At 49.4% G+C, this 17,653-nt stretch overlaps 1 protein-coding gene across 2 annotated transcripts in view; it reads left to right on the forward strand.

Moving 5' to 3' along the window:
• TNN (tenascin N) overlaps nucleotides 1-17,653 on the forward strand; it is a 39,515-nt gene that overhangs the window by 7,804 nt on the left and 14,058 nt on the right. For both annotated transcript variants that reach the window (XM_019734627.2, XM_074322237.1), the window contains exons 3-10: nucleotides 796-1,170; nucleotides 1,651-1,914; nucleotides 4,822-5,007; nucleotides 5,910-5,999; nucleotides 9,807-10,070; nucleotides 12,115-12,378; nucleotides 15,331-15,594; nucleotides 16,495-16,758. In XM_019734627.2, the coding sequence (XP_019590186.2) occupies nucleotides 796-1,170; nucleotides 1,651-1,914; nucleotides 4,822-5,007; nucleotides 5,910-5,999; nucleotides 9,807-10,070; nucleotides 12,115-12,378; nucleotides 15,331-15,594; nucleotides 16,495-16,758 (1,971 nt within the window). The remainder of the gene's footprint in view (nucleotides 1-795; nucleotides 1,171-1,650; nucleotides 1,915-4,821; nucleotides 5,008-5,909; nucleotides 6,000-9,806; nucleotides 10,071-12,114; nucleotides 12,379-15,330; nucleotides 15,595-16,494; nucleotides 16,759-17,653) is intronic.

Consider the following 17,653-nt stretch of genomic DNA (forward strand, 5'->3'; position numbering starts at 1 on the left):
AACTGCCCAGGCTGATCCAAATAACAATGAGTGGCCCTTCAGCTACATTTTTATGCCCGAAGGAACTGCTACCGTTAAGAGCACTTCCTATATGTCAGACACAGAACTTGGCACCTGGGACACTGCCAGGAATGAGACAGCATGGAACTGTCCCTGAGGAGTCTCCACGTTGAAAGCGTTTTTTTTTTAGGAGAAAATGCAGGTGTTCTGAGAAACTGGGCTGTGGCTGGTGAAGGGACAGGGTTCACTGACTCATGCCTCTTGCTGTCTAGGGTCACAGAGGGGAGCCTGGTTAATCCCGTCTCCCACCCCTCCCCTCCATAGCTTCCGAGCTATTTCGTAGCTTCTGCAGGTCCACTTTTCCAGACTTCAATGTGAGCTAATTTCTCAAGGACCTGGCTTGCTAGGTCCGGCCCCCTCCAGCCAAGATAAGACAGGCTGCGGCCCATCCTCCATCTCACCTCGGGCCCTTTACTGTAAGCGGGCCCTATAAGAGGTCCAGGCTGGAGCAGCTGAGGTATCTTCATAGAAAGAGACTAAATGACCACCCTTTAGACGGCGGGGAACTGGGAAATTCACAGGAGCCCTTGGGGTGGGTAGGGAAAGGGAAGGATGGTGCCTGTGGCTTTTCAGGCAGAAAAAGAAGAAATGTTTGTAGATTTCCAGGTCAGGGCCTGGCTCAAGTTGGAAGGGGCCGAACCCCTGTTTTCCTCAGGGGCCCCACCCAACGCCAAAGAAAGAGCTAAGACCGGCAGGGCCTCACCCCCAGCCTATTCGTCTCCCTCTCCCTGGCAGGTCTGAGCCACCACTGCGGCGGCCATGGAACCTTCTCGCCCGAGACCTGCAGCTGCCGCTGCGAGCAGGGCTGGGAGGGCGCTGACTGCCGGCAGCCGGCCTGCCCCGGGGCGTGCAGCGGACACGGGCGCTGCGAGGACGGCCGCTGCCTGTGCGACGAGCCCTACGTGGGGGCCGACTGCGCCCACCCCGCCTGCCCCGGGAACTGCAGCGGGCAGGGCGTGTGCGTGCGCGGCGTCTGCCAGTGCCACGCAGACTTCACGTCCGAGGACTGCAGCGAGCGGCGCTGTCCCCGCGACTGCAGCGGCCATGGCTTCTGCGACACCGGCGAGTGTTACTGCGAGGAGGGCTTCACCGGCTTGGACTGCGCCCAGGGTGAGAGCAGAGATGCGCTTTGGTCCGCCAGCCTCGCTTCTTTCCCGGGACCCGCGGTCCCTACGGCCCCGTTGAACCATCAGTTGCATTTTGTCCTCGGCCCGTAGCCCACATCAGAATTCCCTGGAGGGCTTTCTGGGCCCATCCCGAGTTTCTGACTCCGCCCGGCTGGGGCGAGGCCTGAGAATATGCATTTCTAAGGAGTTCCAAGGTCAGGCTGCTACTGATGGTTTGAGGACCAGTGGTCCTATGTGATCTAATGGCTGTGTGTGTGTGTGTGTGTGTGTGTGTGTAGGGGTCAGTATTAACTCCCAACCAGATAATTGCTTTTGGGGGTCCAGAATGGCCTCACCAGCCTCCCTGTCTCCCACACCCACCACCATAGTGTTAAGTGTGTGCATAGTAGGGCCCCAGGAGCACTCGTTGGCTGTGGGTTCCCAGCCCCTCTCTCTCACCCTCTCCATCCCGTTCCTCCTGCAGTGGTCGCCCCCCAGGGCCTACAGCTGCTCAAGAGCACAGAGAGCTCCCTGCTGGTGAGCTGGGAGCCCTCCAGCGAGGTGGACCACTACCTGCTCAGCTACTACCCACTGGGGCAGGAGCTGTCTGGGCGGCAGATCCAGGTGCCCAGGGAGCAGCACAGCTATGACATCCTCGGTTTGCTGCCTGGAACCAAGTATGTAGTCACCCTTCGCAATGTGAAGAAAGAGGTTTCCAGCGGTGCACAGCATCTACTCGCCACCACAGGTGAGGGGGCAGCCAGAGGCCTCAGGTTTCCCAGGAGAAGCCCCATTTTGAACGTTGTCTTCCATTGTCCCAAGCACCCTTCTACTAGTCAGGCTGTTGCCCTGATTTGGGGCTGAAACACAGAGCTGCTGCTGTCCTGGGTTCTGGAGAAGTCTCGGTTCTTACTCCCCTCTCTCCACTTGCCGATTAGTGGGTCCTCCAAGCCGGTGACAGAGCCTGCTGGATTGGAACTCCAGGGGTCTTCTCTGCTGCTGGGATTAGTAAGGTCCGATTGCCCTGCACCCACATGTAAGCAGGGGTACACCTGCCTCCCTAGGCCCTCACTGAGCCTCTGAGCCCACTCAGCAAGTTCAAGCTGAAGACACCAGTTGGATTCATCTGAGCAGAAAAGAGGGGGCACACAGGGTATTGAAGAGTAGTAATGAAGAGGTTATTTACAAAGGTGTGGGCAGGGCTTGGATGGTGTAACACTAGGACAAGCAGCCTGAAGGGGTGGGGATGCCAGTTGGTCCTGGGGCCCAGAGAGAGCTGTAGGAGAGGGCTGCCAGGGAGGTGCTTGGTAGAGGGTTCAGGCAGCCATTGTGCCCCCACTGGAGTTGGGGGTGGGAGTATAGGAGGTCAGTGGCCCAGACTCTCTCTCCTGCCCACTGATCTCCTGGTGACTCTCACTGGCTGAACCCCAGAGGGTGAGGGAACCTGACAAATGCAGTCCATAGAGGTTATAATCTGGGACATAGAGCAGGGTGGGGTACGGTTCTGAAGGGACAACAGTGCCTCCAGGGCCCCATCCAATGCTACCAAAATGTCTGGAAGGAGAAGCATCGCTACTTTTCAGAAACTCTGATTTCCTCATGAAAGTTCTTGAAGGCGCTCAGATCTTCAAGGCTTGGAGAAACCTACTTGTCTGAGTGATTCTGATTCATCCTATGTTTTCTTGAGCATTTTGATGTGCCAGGCCTTGTTCTAGATGCTGATAAAAATGAGCTGCCCTAAACCGCTGGGGAAAGATCCAGGGAGCCCCAGATGGATGGGCCTTTGGCACACGGTTTCTTTGAAGAAACATCAGGTTGCCTGTCCTATTTGATGACGAGGGTGGGGTAGGGATGGCTCAGTGTTGGAAAGGGCCGTGAGGGACTTGTTATCCTATCAGCCCAATTCGTGATTGCCTTTGTCAACACCCTCCCACCCAAGACCCCTCTTGGAACCTCCCTGTAGTTGAACAAGTGGGTTTTATTGACTGTTGCTTCATGGGAGGACCATGGTCATGATGGAGAGAGTGTTGGAAAGATTGCTATCGAATTGGGGCTGTGTCAGTGGTTCGGGAGGATTTAGGAGGCAGGGATTTGCTGTCGATTGCATGTTGTCAGGAAGTGGGGGTAAGTCTCTGATTGGCACCTCAGTGAATCTTATCCAGAAAGGGGACAGCCTAGAGGGAGGCTGACACTGTCACTGGTAAAGAAGCAGCGGCCACTCCTTTTCATCAGGAGAGAGGACGTTTCATCGTTGGACCACGTTCACGGTTCTGTCTGGTTTCGAACGTGATCGCGGAATGGTCTTGTTCTGTCTTGATCTGCAGCGGTCACAGAGTAGCTGTTCTGATGTTGATACTCTGCAATTGTGTTTAACGGGAGCTCACGAAGGCCTACCTGTGAGCCAAGTCAGCTCCCAACAGTCTAAAGCCTCCAGTGAACAGCAGAGACAGCTGTTCTGAAAGTCTTAGCGGCCCTTCTTGGTTTCTTGCTCCAGGGGCTTCTACAATCCTGCAGCTCTGAACCTTGTCTTTCTGTCTAATCTGATTCAAGTTCAACCCCTTCTTATTGGCCCCTCAGGGGAGCCTCAGCCCGAGAGACACTTATCCCCATAATAATCTTGAACTTTTTCATTAAACTCCTGCTTTTTCATTTATGAGCCCTGTCGGACCCCTTCTGTAATCCTTGAATCACTTTCATTACTCACTTCTTGACCTGTTCCCTCAGGGAATTCTCATCTTTGAAGGAAGAACCTGGAGGCTGGCAAGAGGAAGCCAGTGGATGGGAGGGAAAAGGCTCTGTGAGGTTCTTTGTTTATAACAGAGTGAATCAGAAGCGTTCAGAGCCCAGGGACCTTGAGATCAGAGTTCACCCCCTGCCCAGTGCACACATTCTCTGTCCCACGTCCTTGACAAGGGGTCAGTCAGCCTGGGTGGGAATGCCACCAGGTGGGATTGTGCCTGAGGAAGGGGACAGGCTCAGAGTCTGGAGACTTGTCTTTTACGTTCTAAACCTCAGGCCAGGCAACCTCAGCCTGGGATCTGGCTGCTGGAATCCAACGTGCTCCCAAGATGCCAGTCCCATGTCCAACCCCCCCCCCCTAAAATTTCTCCCCTTAGAGCCACGTCAGCGATCAATTCCTTCTGTTAATCCTTGTAATTTTGTTTTCTGATTGGAGGGAAGAGCTGGTTTTATTGTCAATGTTATACTCCTGAAAATATGAAATGCATTTCCCGAACTTTACATACAGGGACCTAGCTTCTCATCCCAGACTGAGTCTTTGAGGCCGGGGCTCTGTAACTAAAGTGTGAGTGTTCAGTGCAGAGCAGCGCCCTGGGCCAAGGGGTTAGGGTAGCGAGCCTGAGGGGTGTGGTTCAGGGTTCGGCCCATGGCAGCGTGGGCGCAGAGGGCTGCATGGCCTCCAATGGGATGGGATGGGGAGAGGCGGCGTCTCCAGAAAAGTCCGTCCTCCGTGGAAAGTGTGCAAACCAACAGTCTATTGGCTGCGTGGGTGGTTCTAAGACACCTATTAAGGACTGTGTCCCAGGGTGACGCTTGCTCTCAGTGTGTCAAGAAAGGGAGCTGACCTGGTAGCCAGTGGCCTGTCACAGACCTGCTCTTCACCGCCTTCTCTTGCCATCCCCCACCTCTGCCCTAGATCTTGCTGTGCTTGGCACCGCTTGGGTGACAGACGAGACGGAGAATTCCCTCGACGTGGAGTGGGAGAACCCCCAGACCGCAGTGGACTACTACAAGCTGCGGTACAGCTCCCTGACAGGGCAGGAGGTAGCCGAGGTCACCGTGCCCAAAAGCAGTGACCCCAAGAGCCGATATGACATCACCGGTGAGAGCCAACGCTGGGGATGGGAGATGATTGCTGAGGATGCTGAGGCGGGGACAGTGTGTCCACGGCACTGACACCTGTACCACTCGGGGCACACAGGTCCCGAGGCCTTAGGAGTCACTCAAGCCCTGATGGAGTTCGGCGTTTTGGGCATGATGCGTGCTGGGAGGCTGGGCTGTCGGAGATCCTTGCCGCAAATGCCCAGGCTAATGTTGTAAGAGCAGGAAACCAGGTGGCTGCGAAGGAATCGGGCCGTGCAGGGCGGGATCACGCTGTGTGACTCCAGAAGCTTATCCAGAGGATAGGGCCCTCTTTAAGGAAAGCAAGACACAGTCGTGAATGCTCAGTTCTGGGCATGGCCTTGGCAGGGGCCTGTGCAAGTGAGGGCCCGAGGCCTATTATCTCCATGGTGAGCCCGCATTTTGCCACCAAAGTCTGAGTGTTTGTACCATGGAGAACAATCTGTCAAGTTGAGACTACAGAGAAATAACAACAACAATAAAGGCACAGAAAAGAAAAAAACAATAGGCTAATTATTACCATGCGAAGGAAAGACCGTTTTGAGGGAAAAGGATTGTTGGGAGCAGGAAAGCATTTGAGCTGTAAGTAAGTTGGGACGTCAGCGCTAGGTGGCCCGATAGAGGTGGCAGAGCTTCACCAGCTTCGTCCCATCCACTCCCCCCACCGCCGCCCCCACACCCCCCAGTCTGGCCGAAGGATAAGGCCTTGAATTCCACTGGTCCTGCAGCTCTTTACCTGCCTTAGATGGATTAATCTTTAGATGAGAAGCGTCGCCCCCTTCCTCCCCCCCCCCCCCCGCCCCACAAGAGAAATCCTGGGGAGGGACACTGCTGGGGACCGAGGGTCTGCAGCCTGTACTCAGGTCCGGCACTGGTTTCCAGGTCTGCAGCCCGGGACGGAGTATAAGATCACAGTTGTCCCCGTGAGAGGAGATGTGGAGGGCAAGCCCATCATCCTGAACGGCAGGACAGGTAAGAGCTGCCTGGCTGCACTGGGAGCTTTTCCCATATTTGATGCTGATGTGTTTCTCAGCTCACTCCTCTCTGGGTAGAAACGCTGGGATCTGTGTATAGAGAGGTTCTGTCGTTGTGTACTGGTGTCTATGGGGCGGGGGGAAGCAAAAGCGGGGAGGCACCTTTCTCCTATTTCAAATTTTTCTTGCCATTGGAAATCTTGTTAGGGCCAAGGTGAGGGCTAAAACTGAGAGCCCAAGGTGAGTTAATGGAGAGCGTACTCTGTGTCAGGCATTATATTCACTAAGCACGTTTCGTGAATTATCTCAGTGAGTTCTCACTGTCATCCTATGCAGTAGGTCCTATTATTATTTCTAAGTCATATATTAGAAAACTGAGGTTTAGGGAAGTTATGCTCAGGATTGCCCAGGAAGAAATGGCTGAGCTCAGATTCGAACCTGGGCTGTCCCCTTGGGTGGACACAAAGCCAAAGTGCCTCCTGCTTTTACCTTCTTGTCCATTATTTCTGGTTAATTTTCATACTGTTTGCTCCCTACCTAAAATAATTTCAATGACTCCCCATTGCCTGTGGATAACATAGAATCCTTTTATCTTGGCGCCTGTGTCCCCATCCAACCTGGGCCATTGTTATTCTCACTACTTCCTAACAAGAAGCCTTCCTGCAGCCCGACTATTCTTGGCATTTCTTCACACAGAAGGTTTGTCTCTACACCGTGGCTTTATTCATACCGTTACCCCAGCCTAGGGAACCCTCCATGGCTACTTCTAGCTATCAGTTCAGCTCCACTCACATTCGTTGCGGAGTTCCTACCATTGAACATTTGAGTCCTGGTCCCTTATGTGCTTCCAAAGATGATAAGGCCTGATCCCTGCCCTGCAGGGGCGCATAGCAGTATCACTCCCCCTTCGAGGCTCCGCTCCAACCTCAGCCACTCCACCAAGGCCGTCTAGGACCACATTAAATGGCAGCCATCTTTGCCACTGAGTTCCTAGAGCATTTAATCGCATATGGCCTTGAACTGGTACTTAACCTTTCAGGTATGTTATCCCAACTAAAATGGGAGCATTCAAGCAATGTTTTCACTGTCAGTTATATTCTAAAGCAGGATGGGATATTTTATCGGATTGCAAACAATTTTGGGACATGTGTCTTACCAACATACAGAAAAAGACACAGGAAATGCTCTCAAGCCCAGCTAGACTGTTTATTAATTAAGGGGAGGGGGAAGACTCTCTCTTTTCTCCAAATGTTTTGCATTCCATAGTTGGAAAAGACACTGGAAGGTAAGAACCGCGTAAGCACATGCAAGGAGGAGATGACACAGTTCAGATATTTTCCATTTAACGAATCACTTGGTGGATCCGATTCTAGAAAAGACACAGGGTTGAAAACCTTCAGCCTGTTAACACATTTGAAGTGCATGGAAGGGCCTTTCTGAAAGGCAAGGCTTTGGAAGCAGACCGGCTTTGGAAAGCAAACAAGTCAGTCCACCTCCTTGCTGGACCATTTGCCGCTGCATCAGCTGGGTGATTCACGAGTGCCCACGGGGAAAGCTGCTCCTCAGGCCTGTGGCAGGAGCTGTTGTGTAGACGTGTGCTGGGTGTCCCAGCACAAACTGAGGACAGCCATGCCCCAGCAGCCCTGTGGTGAATCTTGTTATCAAATGGAATGCATTTTCCTGATACGCCTAATGATCTCATTTTCACTTGATTATCTCTAGAAAGCCCCTATTTCTAAATAAAGTCACTTTCTAAGGTGTTGAGGGTTAGCACTTCAACATATCTTTTGGGGGTGGGAAGCTACAATTTAAGTCATCACACTGCTGAATCCCCAGCTCAAAATAGGCACTCAGTGAATACTTGCGGAACGAGTCAGTACCACCATTTACTGGCTGAGTGACCTTGGGCAAGTCATCTCAGCCTGGCATATAGTTAGTGCTCTAAAAATAGTAACTATTATTAATTTTCCAAACCAGTCCCTGGGGGATCTGATGAATGCCTGTGTTATTGCTATGAGGTTTTATAATGTGTGAAAAGCACGTAGCACTTAGTATGTGCTCAATAAATGGCAAGTGATTTATTAAATAAAATACACACTGCCTCTGGTGATGGCACATTTACATTTCCTTGCACACAATTAAACACTGCCACTGTGCTCTAGAAGGGTGTGTCATAATTGGTGTTAAAAAATACAGCTATGTAAAGTTGTAACTTCTCTGCCGGAACCCCTGGGCCAAGAGAACTAGAGCAGGATGGGAGGAAGGAAAAATGCTTAGATTTCTGAGAGTAAGGAACCGTCTTGTGTGTCTTGTGTGGGGAGGGTTCTTGTGGAATGTCTCAGCTTTGCTCTGTGCAGCGTCTTTACCCGTGACTTTGACAGATGCCCTCAGGTGGCTTACCTACTAAGTTTGCAAATGATAAGTCAGAAAAGAAAGTGGTCATGTTGAGTGAATGACTAAATTACCATGTTTCCCCCAAAATAAGACCTAGCCGAACAATCAGCTCTAATGCATCTTTTGGAGCAAAAATTAATATAAGACCTGGTCTTATTTTACTATAATATAACACTAGGTCTTTAATATAATTAATATAATATAATATAATATAATATAATATAATATAATAATATAATATAATACCGGTCTTATATTAATTTTTGCTCCAAAAGATGCCTTAGAGCTGATTGTTCGGCTAGGTCTTATTTTGGGGGAAACATGGTATAAGGGGAGTGCATAAGATAAAATATAATAAGGATAACTGTTGGATTCAGGAAACGCATTATATATGCATAAAACGGGGAAGATATGGCTTAACATGGAGGCTGCAACCTGTGATATGCATCAGAGACACCTGTCGAGTTTTGAGTATATACTTATTTGTTTCTCAGTAGAGATGTCAGGGCTTAGCTGAGACCTCCTAAAGTAGACTCTCCTGTGGTATTTAGTAGGTGCTGACAGCTGACAACTGTTGAGAACCCCTGGGTTAGCAGGCACATGTGTGGAAAACCTTAGGGGTGTTCAGAGGCTGTGGCTGAGGATTTGGTATTGGGAGCACAGTGTGTAGGACATGGAGGGTACACTGGTCTGGGTTGGTCCTTTTAGCACATAAACTCCACACGGACCGCGTTTTCTGATTGTTTTGTTCGTTGGTCCCGCGTCGGTGCCATTATACTCCATGGATGACAATGAATTGTTAAATGAATGAACTGAGTTTTGGGGATTTTTCTCTGAACCGGAAAAGAAAGGAGCCTGTTGAGATGTAAGTGCCAGGTCATAAATTATAATTTGAAGTATATGATACCAAACCATACCATACCCCATACCATGTACCGTAGGCTACACCATAACATACACCATACCATTCCAATAACCATACCATACACTGTACCATACCACACCGTAAGTCTATAAGGTGGAGAGGTGAAGCTGTTTTGATTAGAGGAGAATTAAGAGGAGAAGAGTGACTGTTCTTGAATACTTGCCGCATGGTCTCCCGGAAGAGGAGTCAGGCGCATGTATTTTAGATGCCTACCAAGTGTAGACTCCCTTGAAGCAGTTACATTTCAAGCAGCGACACTCGGAGCTTTATCGAATGTGCTCTGTGGTCTGAAATGGAAGGGATTGTTTTGTCCATCAGGAAGCCCTTTCTCAGCTTAGGGTTCAAGCAGAGACTGTCCCCTGTCACAGATGCTGCCGAGACCTTGTGGAACTAGGTCACCCGGATGAACTAGATCTTGAAGCATCTGTGATCTTGACCAGCCAAGTGGCTTCTTTTAAGTTTTTTTCTCATCTATTTTTTATGAAGAAATTGATAGCCCCACCAATGTGGTCACTGATCGAGTGACAGAAGACACAGCGGTGGTGTCCTGGGACCCCGTCCAGGCTGTCATAGACAAGTACGTGGTACGCTACACCTCCACGGATGGGGAGACCAAGGACACGGCAGTGCCCAGAGAGCAGAGCAGCATCGTCCTGACGGGCCTGAAGCCAGGAGAGGCGTACAGAGTCTACGTGTGGGCCGAGAGGGGCCACCAGGAGAGCAAGAAGGCGGGCACCAAGGCCCTCACAGGTGACGGGAGGACAGGAGCATAACCAGGGTTCCTCGCGCCAGGGAGAAGCTGGTTTCTGAATCAGGAGGCTGATACCTATCTGGCCGCAGCTGTTTTGTTTGTAAGGATTGGGGTGGGGAGTTGCAAAAGCAACTCCAGATTTCATAATTATAAGTTTCTTCCTTTTTAACCTAAAATGAAAGAGACCAGCCTTTGTATCTGATCCAGAAGGTCATAGTTGTTTAGGTTGGAATTCCACAAGCAGTTCCCACATGCAGAGTAGAGTAACACTTCCTAATTTTCATTTTTTGGACATGAAAACTAAAAATATTTGTCGGGCAGTGAATTTGAGTGCGTATCTCAGTTGGCAGCGACTGTACAGGCACTTTGCATGTAGTCTGGAGCTCTCTGTCAGGCTGTGGAGACGGCTTGCCTCCTGAATCAGCAATCACCAAATGTACCGATTGTGCCTGGAAGCCTTCAGAAACCACGAGGGTCTGCATAGTTCATCCAGTGGTTCTGCTCCGCACTAGCCTGCAGGTGTCCCACCGCTGCATGGGGCATAGCCCTCCTCTGGCACTGTCCCTGAATTCAGAGAATCCTGATCCTGGAGGACCCTTGAGGTTCCAAACACTTGTAGGAAATCAGAGAAAAGGATTCCCTTATTGGCTGGGCTCTGTTCTGGACAGTCACTTAGTATGGAGACTCTCAGAGAAGCAGGTAATTAGTTACAAATATGGTTTCAGAAGCTTGACTGTCCATTTTAATCCCAGCTCTACTGTTTACTAGCTGAGTGGTTTGGGGCAAGTTACTTCCCTTGTGTTCCTCAGATTCTTATCTGTAAACTGAGCATATGAATGTCTCCATTATAGGGATCTTATGAGGGTTACGTGACCTAATGCAGGTAAGTGCCTGACACATAGCAAGTGCCACATAGTGAGTATTTCTTAGAATGTGTCTTAGTCTGCTTGGTCTGCTATAAAAAATTCCCTGGATTGTGTGGCTTAAAGAATACAAATTTATTTCTCATAGTTCTGGAGCCTGGAGTAGTAAAGCCAGCTGAGAATGCCAGGCGCACACTGTTTGTCCTTATATGTCAGCCGTCTGTGCTGCATTCTGAACTCTGCTTCTGAATGCAAGTCACCTCCCTTCACTGTGTGCCCAACCTGGCTGCACTGGAGCTGCTCTCACAGGAAGCCCAGGCTTTGGAGGAGGTAGTTTTGGAAATGGGAGAATAAAGGCATGCTCATCATGCACCCAGGATCTTGGATTTTTAACTCTCTACATTTTGAGGAGAACGTGGTATTTCATACCTCCAATGACATTCACAATAACAAAAGGCTCATATTTAAGCTTTTCCTATGAATATCTCATTTACTAGTCACCATAACATGTTAGACAGGAACTGAGATTTCCCTCTTCGTAGAGATGAGGAGACCGAGACTTAAATTATACAGCTTGTCCAAAGCTAGCAACCTGAAACAGTGGAGCCCAGGTTCTAACACAGTTTAATCACGTAGACACCCTATCAATTCTACAAGTAGGATTATTTTTTATCAGCCCAGACCTCAAAAACTGTTCATTAAAAACTCTCCTGGTTCTCTGGCCACAGACATAATGTTTTATATGAAAGAACTAACAGCCTCCACTTCTAGGATAATGCTCTTCCCCAAGAAAATATTAAAGTTGATACAGAGATTTATTGAAGTATAATTTGTTGCAGGTAGAAGGAATCAGGAATTTAAGGACTGTATTCTATAAATCCAGAGGAAAGGAGAAATTTGTATATGAAGACCAATTCTTTTTATGCAAAGGCAACTTGTGGGAAAAGTTGATAGAATGAGACTATAGTGGCTTAGTCTGAACAGCCTACTTCTCATGGAATACTGTTAGCTCATGTTTGGAATTTCAGGCCACTTGTTTAACTAACCCTTTAAGCTGTCTCAATCACTGGCATATAGCAGTCTCTGATATTTATTGAGGTCATCAGCTTAGTTGTGTGTATACTGGCCTTTCATGAACTGGACAGTTGGTAAATGCTATACTCTTTCATTTCCCTTAAAGAAATTGACAGCCCCAGAAACCTGGTGACCGACCGGGTGACGGAGACCACGGCCACCGTCTCCTGGGACCCGGTGCAGGCCGTGATTGACAGGTACATGGTGCGCTACACCTCCCCTGATGGAGACACCAGGGAGGTTCCCGTGGGGAAGGAGCAGAGCAGCACCGTCCTGACGGGCCTGAGGCCGGGCGTGGAGTACACGGTCCACGTGTGGGCCGAGAAGGGGGACCAGGAGAGCAAGAAGGCCGACACCAAGGCCCCGACAGGTAATGCAGCTTGCATGGTGACTGTGTCACTGATAAGCTCATGGTCTGTCTAGGGTGGTTTTTCTTCTCTGACCGTGTCAGAAGGGGAGGTTTTATGAGGATCAGGTTGGTTCCCCTCTGCAGTAAATTGTATACTCCTTCTGTCCATGTAATGGCTTCTCTTAGAATGCGTGACTCATCTTGTGGTCTCCAAACTAATTTTGAGCAGTAAGATTGATGTCACAGCTCCAAATCCTCTGTTCTCTGCCTGTGTACCTTCTTTGTTTCTCACGCACTGAATGCTTCACCCTGATAAGTAATAAGCACGAAGAAACACAAGTAACTATCCTGCTGAGGGAGCCAGGCTTGGCGATTGTGATCCAAAAGCAAACTTTCCCACCCTCCTCACCTGTTTAAACCCTTTCTGTGGAGCTTGATTTTGTTTCTGCCCTTTGGATGAACACATTAGGCTGATGTTTTATGAGCTAGAATGTTTTATTCGCTAAAAATACGCAAATATCTCATCACTTTTAGTCCCCCAAACGTATGTTTTAGTAATTAAAATGCCCACACCCATGTAATCGTACATACTTCATTTAGCGCTAAAGCTTGTCATGTCCATCATCCTGGCCATTGGGGACTCACCGCCTGTCACTGGGAGGGAGCATGTTCGGCTTCTCTTTATTTCCCTTCTTGCACTTCAAGCACTGTCCTTCCAGCATCGAACTGCCTTTTCTGCCCCATTTATGTTTGGCACAGCTGGGAGGGAGGGAGGGAAGGAGGGAGGTAAAGGGTCAGGAGGAAGGAGAAATGAAGGGTCTGCAAGGAGGAAAGGCAAGAGGTCATGGGACTTCCTGACTAAGGGTTGCACCAGCTTGGGTGTGTCATGGGCTCTGACAAGTGTTAACCTTTTTCCCTCATGGGACACTTCTGTGAGCTGTTCAGAGACAGCTTATCTGTCCTTGTCTCCTGGGACCTCTCACTGCAGTGGTCCTGTGGGCAAACGCATCTGTCCTGCTGGCCTCCTACTCCCCTTCCTCTGCCCACATAACTGGGGGTGCACTCATTGCCTTTCTGGGGGGGGTCACCTCACCCCTCCTGGTGATCCTCTTGGACAGCTTCTAAAGTAACCCCAGGTAGGCTCTCCATTGCTTGTCCCACATCTGGTCCCTGGGGAATGTGAACACGTCTTCTGTCTAATCCACCGGATGTACAGGATGTACATGTATGTCTCTGGCAGCACAGCGGCCTCTCACGGCTCCCATCAGAGCAACCGGGCGTTTCCTCACCTCTTAGCTATTTCATGCACCAGCCCCTGGGGTTTCCCAAGCAGGATTTCTCAGCCGAGGCCCGACTGATATTTTGGGCTGGATGATCTTTATTGCTGGAGTTTGTCTTGTGCACTGTAGAATGTTTAGCAACATCCCTGGCCTCTGCCCGTTAGAAACCAGTCGCCTCCCCATCCCACACTGCATTGTGACAATCAAGAATGTCTCCAGGGGGCGGCTGCTTAGCTCAGTTGGTTAGAGCGCGGTGCTCTTAACAACAAGGTTGCCGGTTCGATTCCCCACGTGGGCCACGAGCTGCGCCCTCCACAACTAGGTTGAAACAACTATTTGACTTGGAGCGGATGGGTTCTGGAAAACCACAATTAAAATAAATAAAACGTAAAAAAAAACCAAAAAAACACACAAAAGAATGTCTCCAGATATTGCCAATGCCCTCTGGTTGAGAACCACTGCTCTCAAGTATACATAACAAGCTCTGTGAGGGGTCCCATTGCAACTGCTTATTCAAGGCGTGGGTCTCGTCCACAATTCACAGTGAAGCTCTCCAAAGAAATCCGCTCTTGAAGTCCTACCTCTTTGGCCTCTCCTCTTTCATAGTCTGGAGGTGGTTGGTCAGTCAAGGGCCACAAAACTGGTGGTCTGCCTTGGCTATGGGCCCTGAGGTTGGAATGTAGATACCAGTTTTCGAGGGTATAGTTTCCTCTAAACCAAGCTAAGAATAGTTCCACTTTAACATACTATTGCACAGGTGTGCTGAGGCTTAGGAGCAAAGACTTTAGGGAAATGGCTTTTCCAGTGAACTATTTGCAACGAAGAAATGCCATGGCTTTCTTGGTGAATGCATTTTGAATACCTTCTGCGTATGTGTGTGGTATGAAAGAGCGTAATCTCTTACCCTCATAAAATATCAATGAACTGGTATCATTAATAATAGCTTATGCTCCCTTGGGCATCAGCTCTGTGCCAGGGCCTGTCTTTGGGGTATGTCATTAATTCATACAATACAACAGCTCTATAGGATAGACTCTAATATCATTTCCTCCTGCATCCGCCCAATCCCCACTTGTTTTTTTTTTTGCCGTGACGGAAATTCAGGCACAGAGACTGGTTTGCCCTCAATTGCACTTTGAATTGTAGAGTGACTATCCTGTGGCTTTAGGCTGTAGACACTGTGACACATTAACATTTTCATGGCCCCTTTTCTGCATGACGGTGTATATCTTGGTTTTCAGAGCTACCCAGAGAGCTATGTGTAATACCTTTTAACAACTTCATTTTACAAATGCAGAGACGTGAAATGACTTGCCCAAGGTCACAAAACAACTCAGTAATGTATGGAATTAGATGCGTGCAGGGAATGTAGTGTTCATCTGAACCGTAAAGTCCATCCAGCCCGAACCCCGGATTTGCAGATGGAGATGCTGACGCCCCGCCAGAGGCAGCTGACTTGTCCAGGGTCACTGCTCTTCTGGCCCTGGATTTGGTGCTCATTCTACTGTTATGTGTCACCTCCTTGAGGACCCAAGAGTCCAGCTGTGGAGAGAAGGTCTATATCTGTGACCCAACTGAAAACCAGTGTACGGGATGGGAAACCATAAGAACAGGAAACTACGTCACCCCAAGGAACGTGGCTACGAGATCTCACTCCATTAATACTGTTTACTGATGATCATTTTCCTTTCAGACATCGACAGCCCAATAAACCTGGTGACTGACCGTGTGACAGAGACCACGGCCACCATCTCCTGGGATCCGGTGCAGGCCGTGATTGACAGGTACATGGTGCGCTACACCTCCCCCGATGGAGACACCAGGGAGGTTCCTGTGGGGAAGGAGCAGAACAGCACCGTCCTGACGGGCCTGAGTCCGGGCGTGGAGTACACGGTCCATGTGTGGGCCGAGAAGGGGGACCAGGAGAGCAGGAAGGCCGACACCAAGGCCCCGACAGGTAACAAGAGAAAGGTGGTCAATTGGAATCGGACTTTGAGTGTGTGGGTTTGAATGTACGTGGTACCGAAAGATGTGGCCTGAGTTGAGAGATTACAAAGCAAGTCTTAATGATCAAAAAGGACAGCCAGTCTAGTGGCTATCTCCATGAGCAGCTCAGCTGTCCCCTGACAGTGATGGCGTGTTCACAAAACCCTCGACCCACTAGAAGGGAAACATAGGTTGTGCAGTAGCCATGTTTATAGCAGACTCAGCAGAGACGTTCGGAGGATGTGTTCATTGCAATGCTTATAATAATACTGTGTTTTTTTTAAATTGGGGAATATTGGGGAACAGTGTGTTTCTCCAGAGCCCATCAGCTCTACGTCGTTGTCTTTCAATCTAGCTGTGGGGGGCGGGGGTGCAGCTCACCTCCAAATCCAGTTGCCGTTTTCAATCTTTAATTGCAGGGGCACAGCCCACCATCCCATGCGGGAATTGAACCAGCAACGTTGTTGTTGAGAGCTCGCCCTCTAACCAGCTGAGCCATCCAGCTGCCCCAGTAATGCTTTTAGAATGGTCACCTGTGAAGTAGCCCTTGCTAAAATGATCAATTAGGTACCCTGAACGTCATGGCAGATGTTTGATTGGTTGTTTCGATGCACCATAGTGTAGCTAGGAAGACATCGCTCCTCCCACATTGTAGGGAGCTGAAAGTATGTCAAGTTTGTGACGAGTAGCCCTTTGCAGTTGAGAACTAGGGGCCACTTTCTCCCTTGCCTCCCACTCAGGGAGAGACTCAGTACGGGATTACCATTGCCTTGTGCCTAGGGTGCTCCAGCAGGTGAAGTCAAGGTGAGGGGCTGGTGGGTCTCTCTTCCATGGCTTCAAAACTTAAGCTTCTCCAAACATTTTCTTAAAGAAATTGACAGCCCCCAAAACCTGGTGACCGACCGGGTGACAGAGACCACGGCCACCATCTCCTGGGACCCGGTGCAGGCCGTGATTGACAGGTACATGGTGCGCTACACCTCCCCCGATGGAGACACCATGGAGGTTCCTGTGGGGAAGGAGCAGAGCAGCACCGTCCTGACGGGCCTGAGGCCAGGCGTGGAGTACACGGTCCACGTGTGGGCCGAGAAGGGGGACCAGGAGAGCAGGAAGGCCGACACCAAGGCCCCGACAGGTAACGGAGCCTCATTCTTTGGGAATGTAAGACCTGCCATGCTAAACCTATGGCTGGTCGAGTTTAGTTTTCCTGCTCTGACACTGGCAGAATCGCTGGGTTATGGAAGAGCAGCGTGGCAGACTTCTCACCAAACTACACACACCTTCCCTCACTTTCCTTTCACACGTTATCTCAAAATGAGGAGCTCATATTTGGCCTCATACGTTGGTTTTGTAAAGATAAATGGTGAGTAGTCCTATCCATCTGCCGTTCTCCCCGTTGTGTGTTTCCTTTGTGATCAATTATTAAATATTTCTTTTTGAAAGGAAAAAAATATGAAGAAACAATATATGTTAGGATCTGGGGGTTAAATACTTTAGGGAAGTGGCTTTTGCTGCAATCTCTTTGGAACAAGGAAGGGTGATTGCTTTCTTAGTGGGTAAATCCTCTTTTGAGTACTCTGTGCTCTGTTCTGAGGGCTCTGAGGTTGCACTAATGTATAAGAACACTTCACAATTTTTAAAGCTCTTTCGTCTGCTCCCTCATTTTTAAAGAACTGATTTATTGAGATACAATTTATGTACCGTAGAATTCACCCTTTTTAAGTGTACAATTCAGTGGTTTTTTTAGTATACTCAGAGCCGTGTCTCCATCTCCACTACTTAATTCAGAACATTTTCACCACCCTAACAAGGGTGAAAAGTCATTCCACATCCCCACTTCCTCCAGCCCTAGGAAAAACTGCTTTCTGTCGCTATAGATTTCCTTATTCTGCACATGTCATGTAGACGCATTCACACAGTATGAGTATGTGGCCTCTTGTGACTGGCTTCGCTCACTAAGCATGATATTTTCAAGATTCATCCGTGCTGTATGTAGCCTGTATCAGTACTTCATTTTATTGCTGAGTAAT

Source organism: Rhinolophus sinicus, linkage group LG17 (assembly GCF_036562045.2).
Source record: "Rhinolophus sinicus isolate RSC01 linkage group LG17, ASM3656204v1, whole genome shotgun sequence".
Classification (NCBI taxonomy): Eukaryota; Metazoa; Chordata; class Mammalia; order Chiroptera; family Rhinolophidae; genus Rhinolophus; species Rhinolophus sinicus.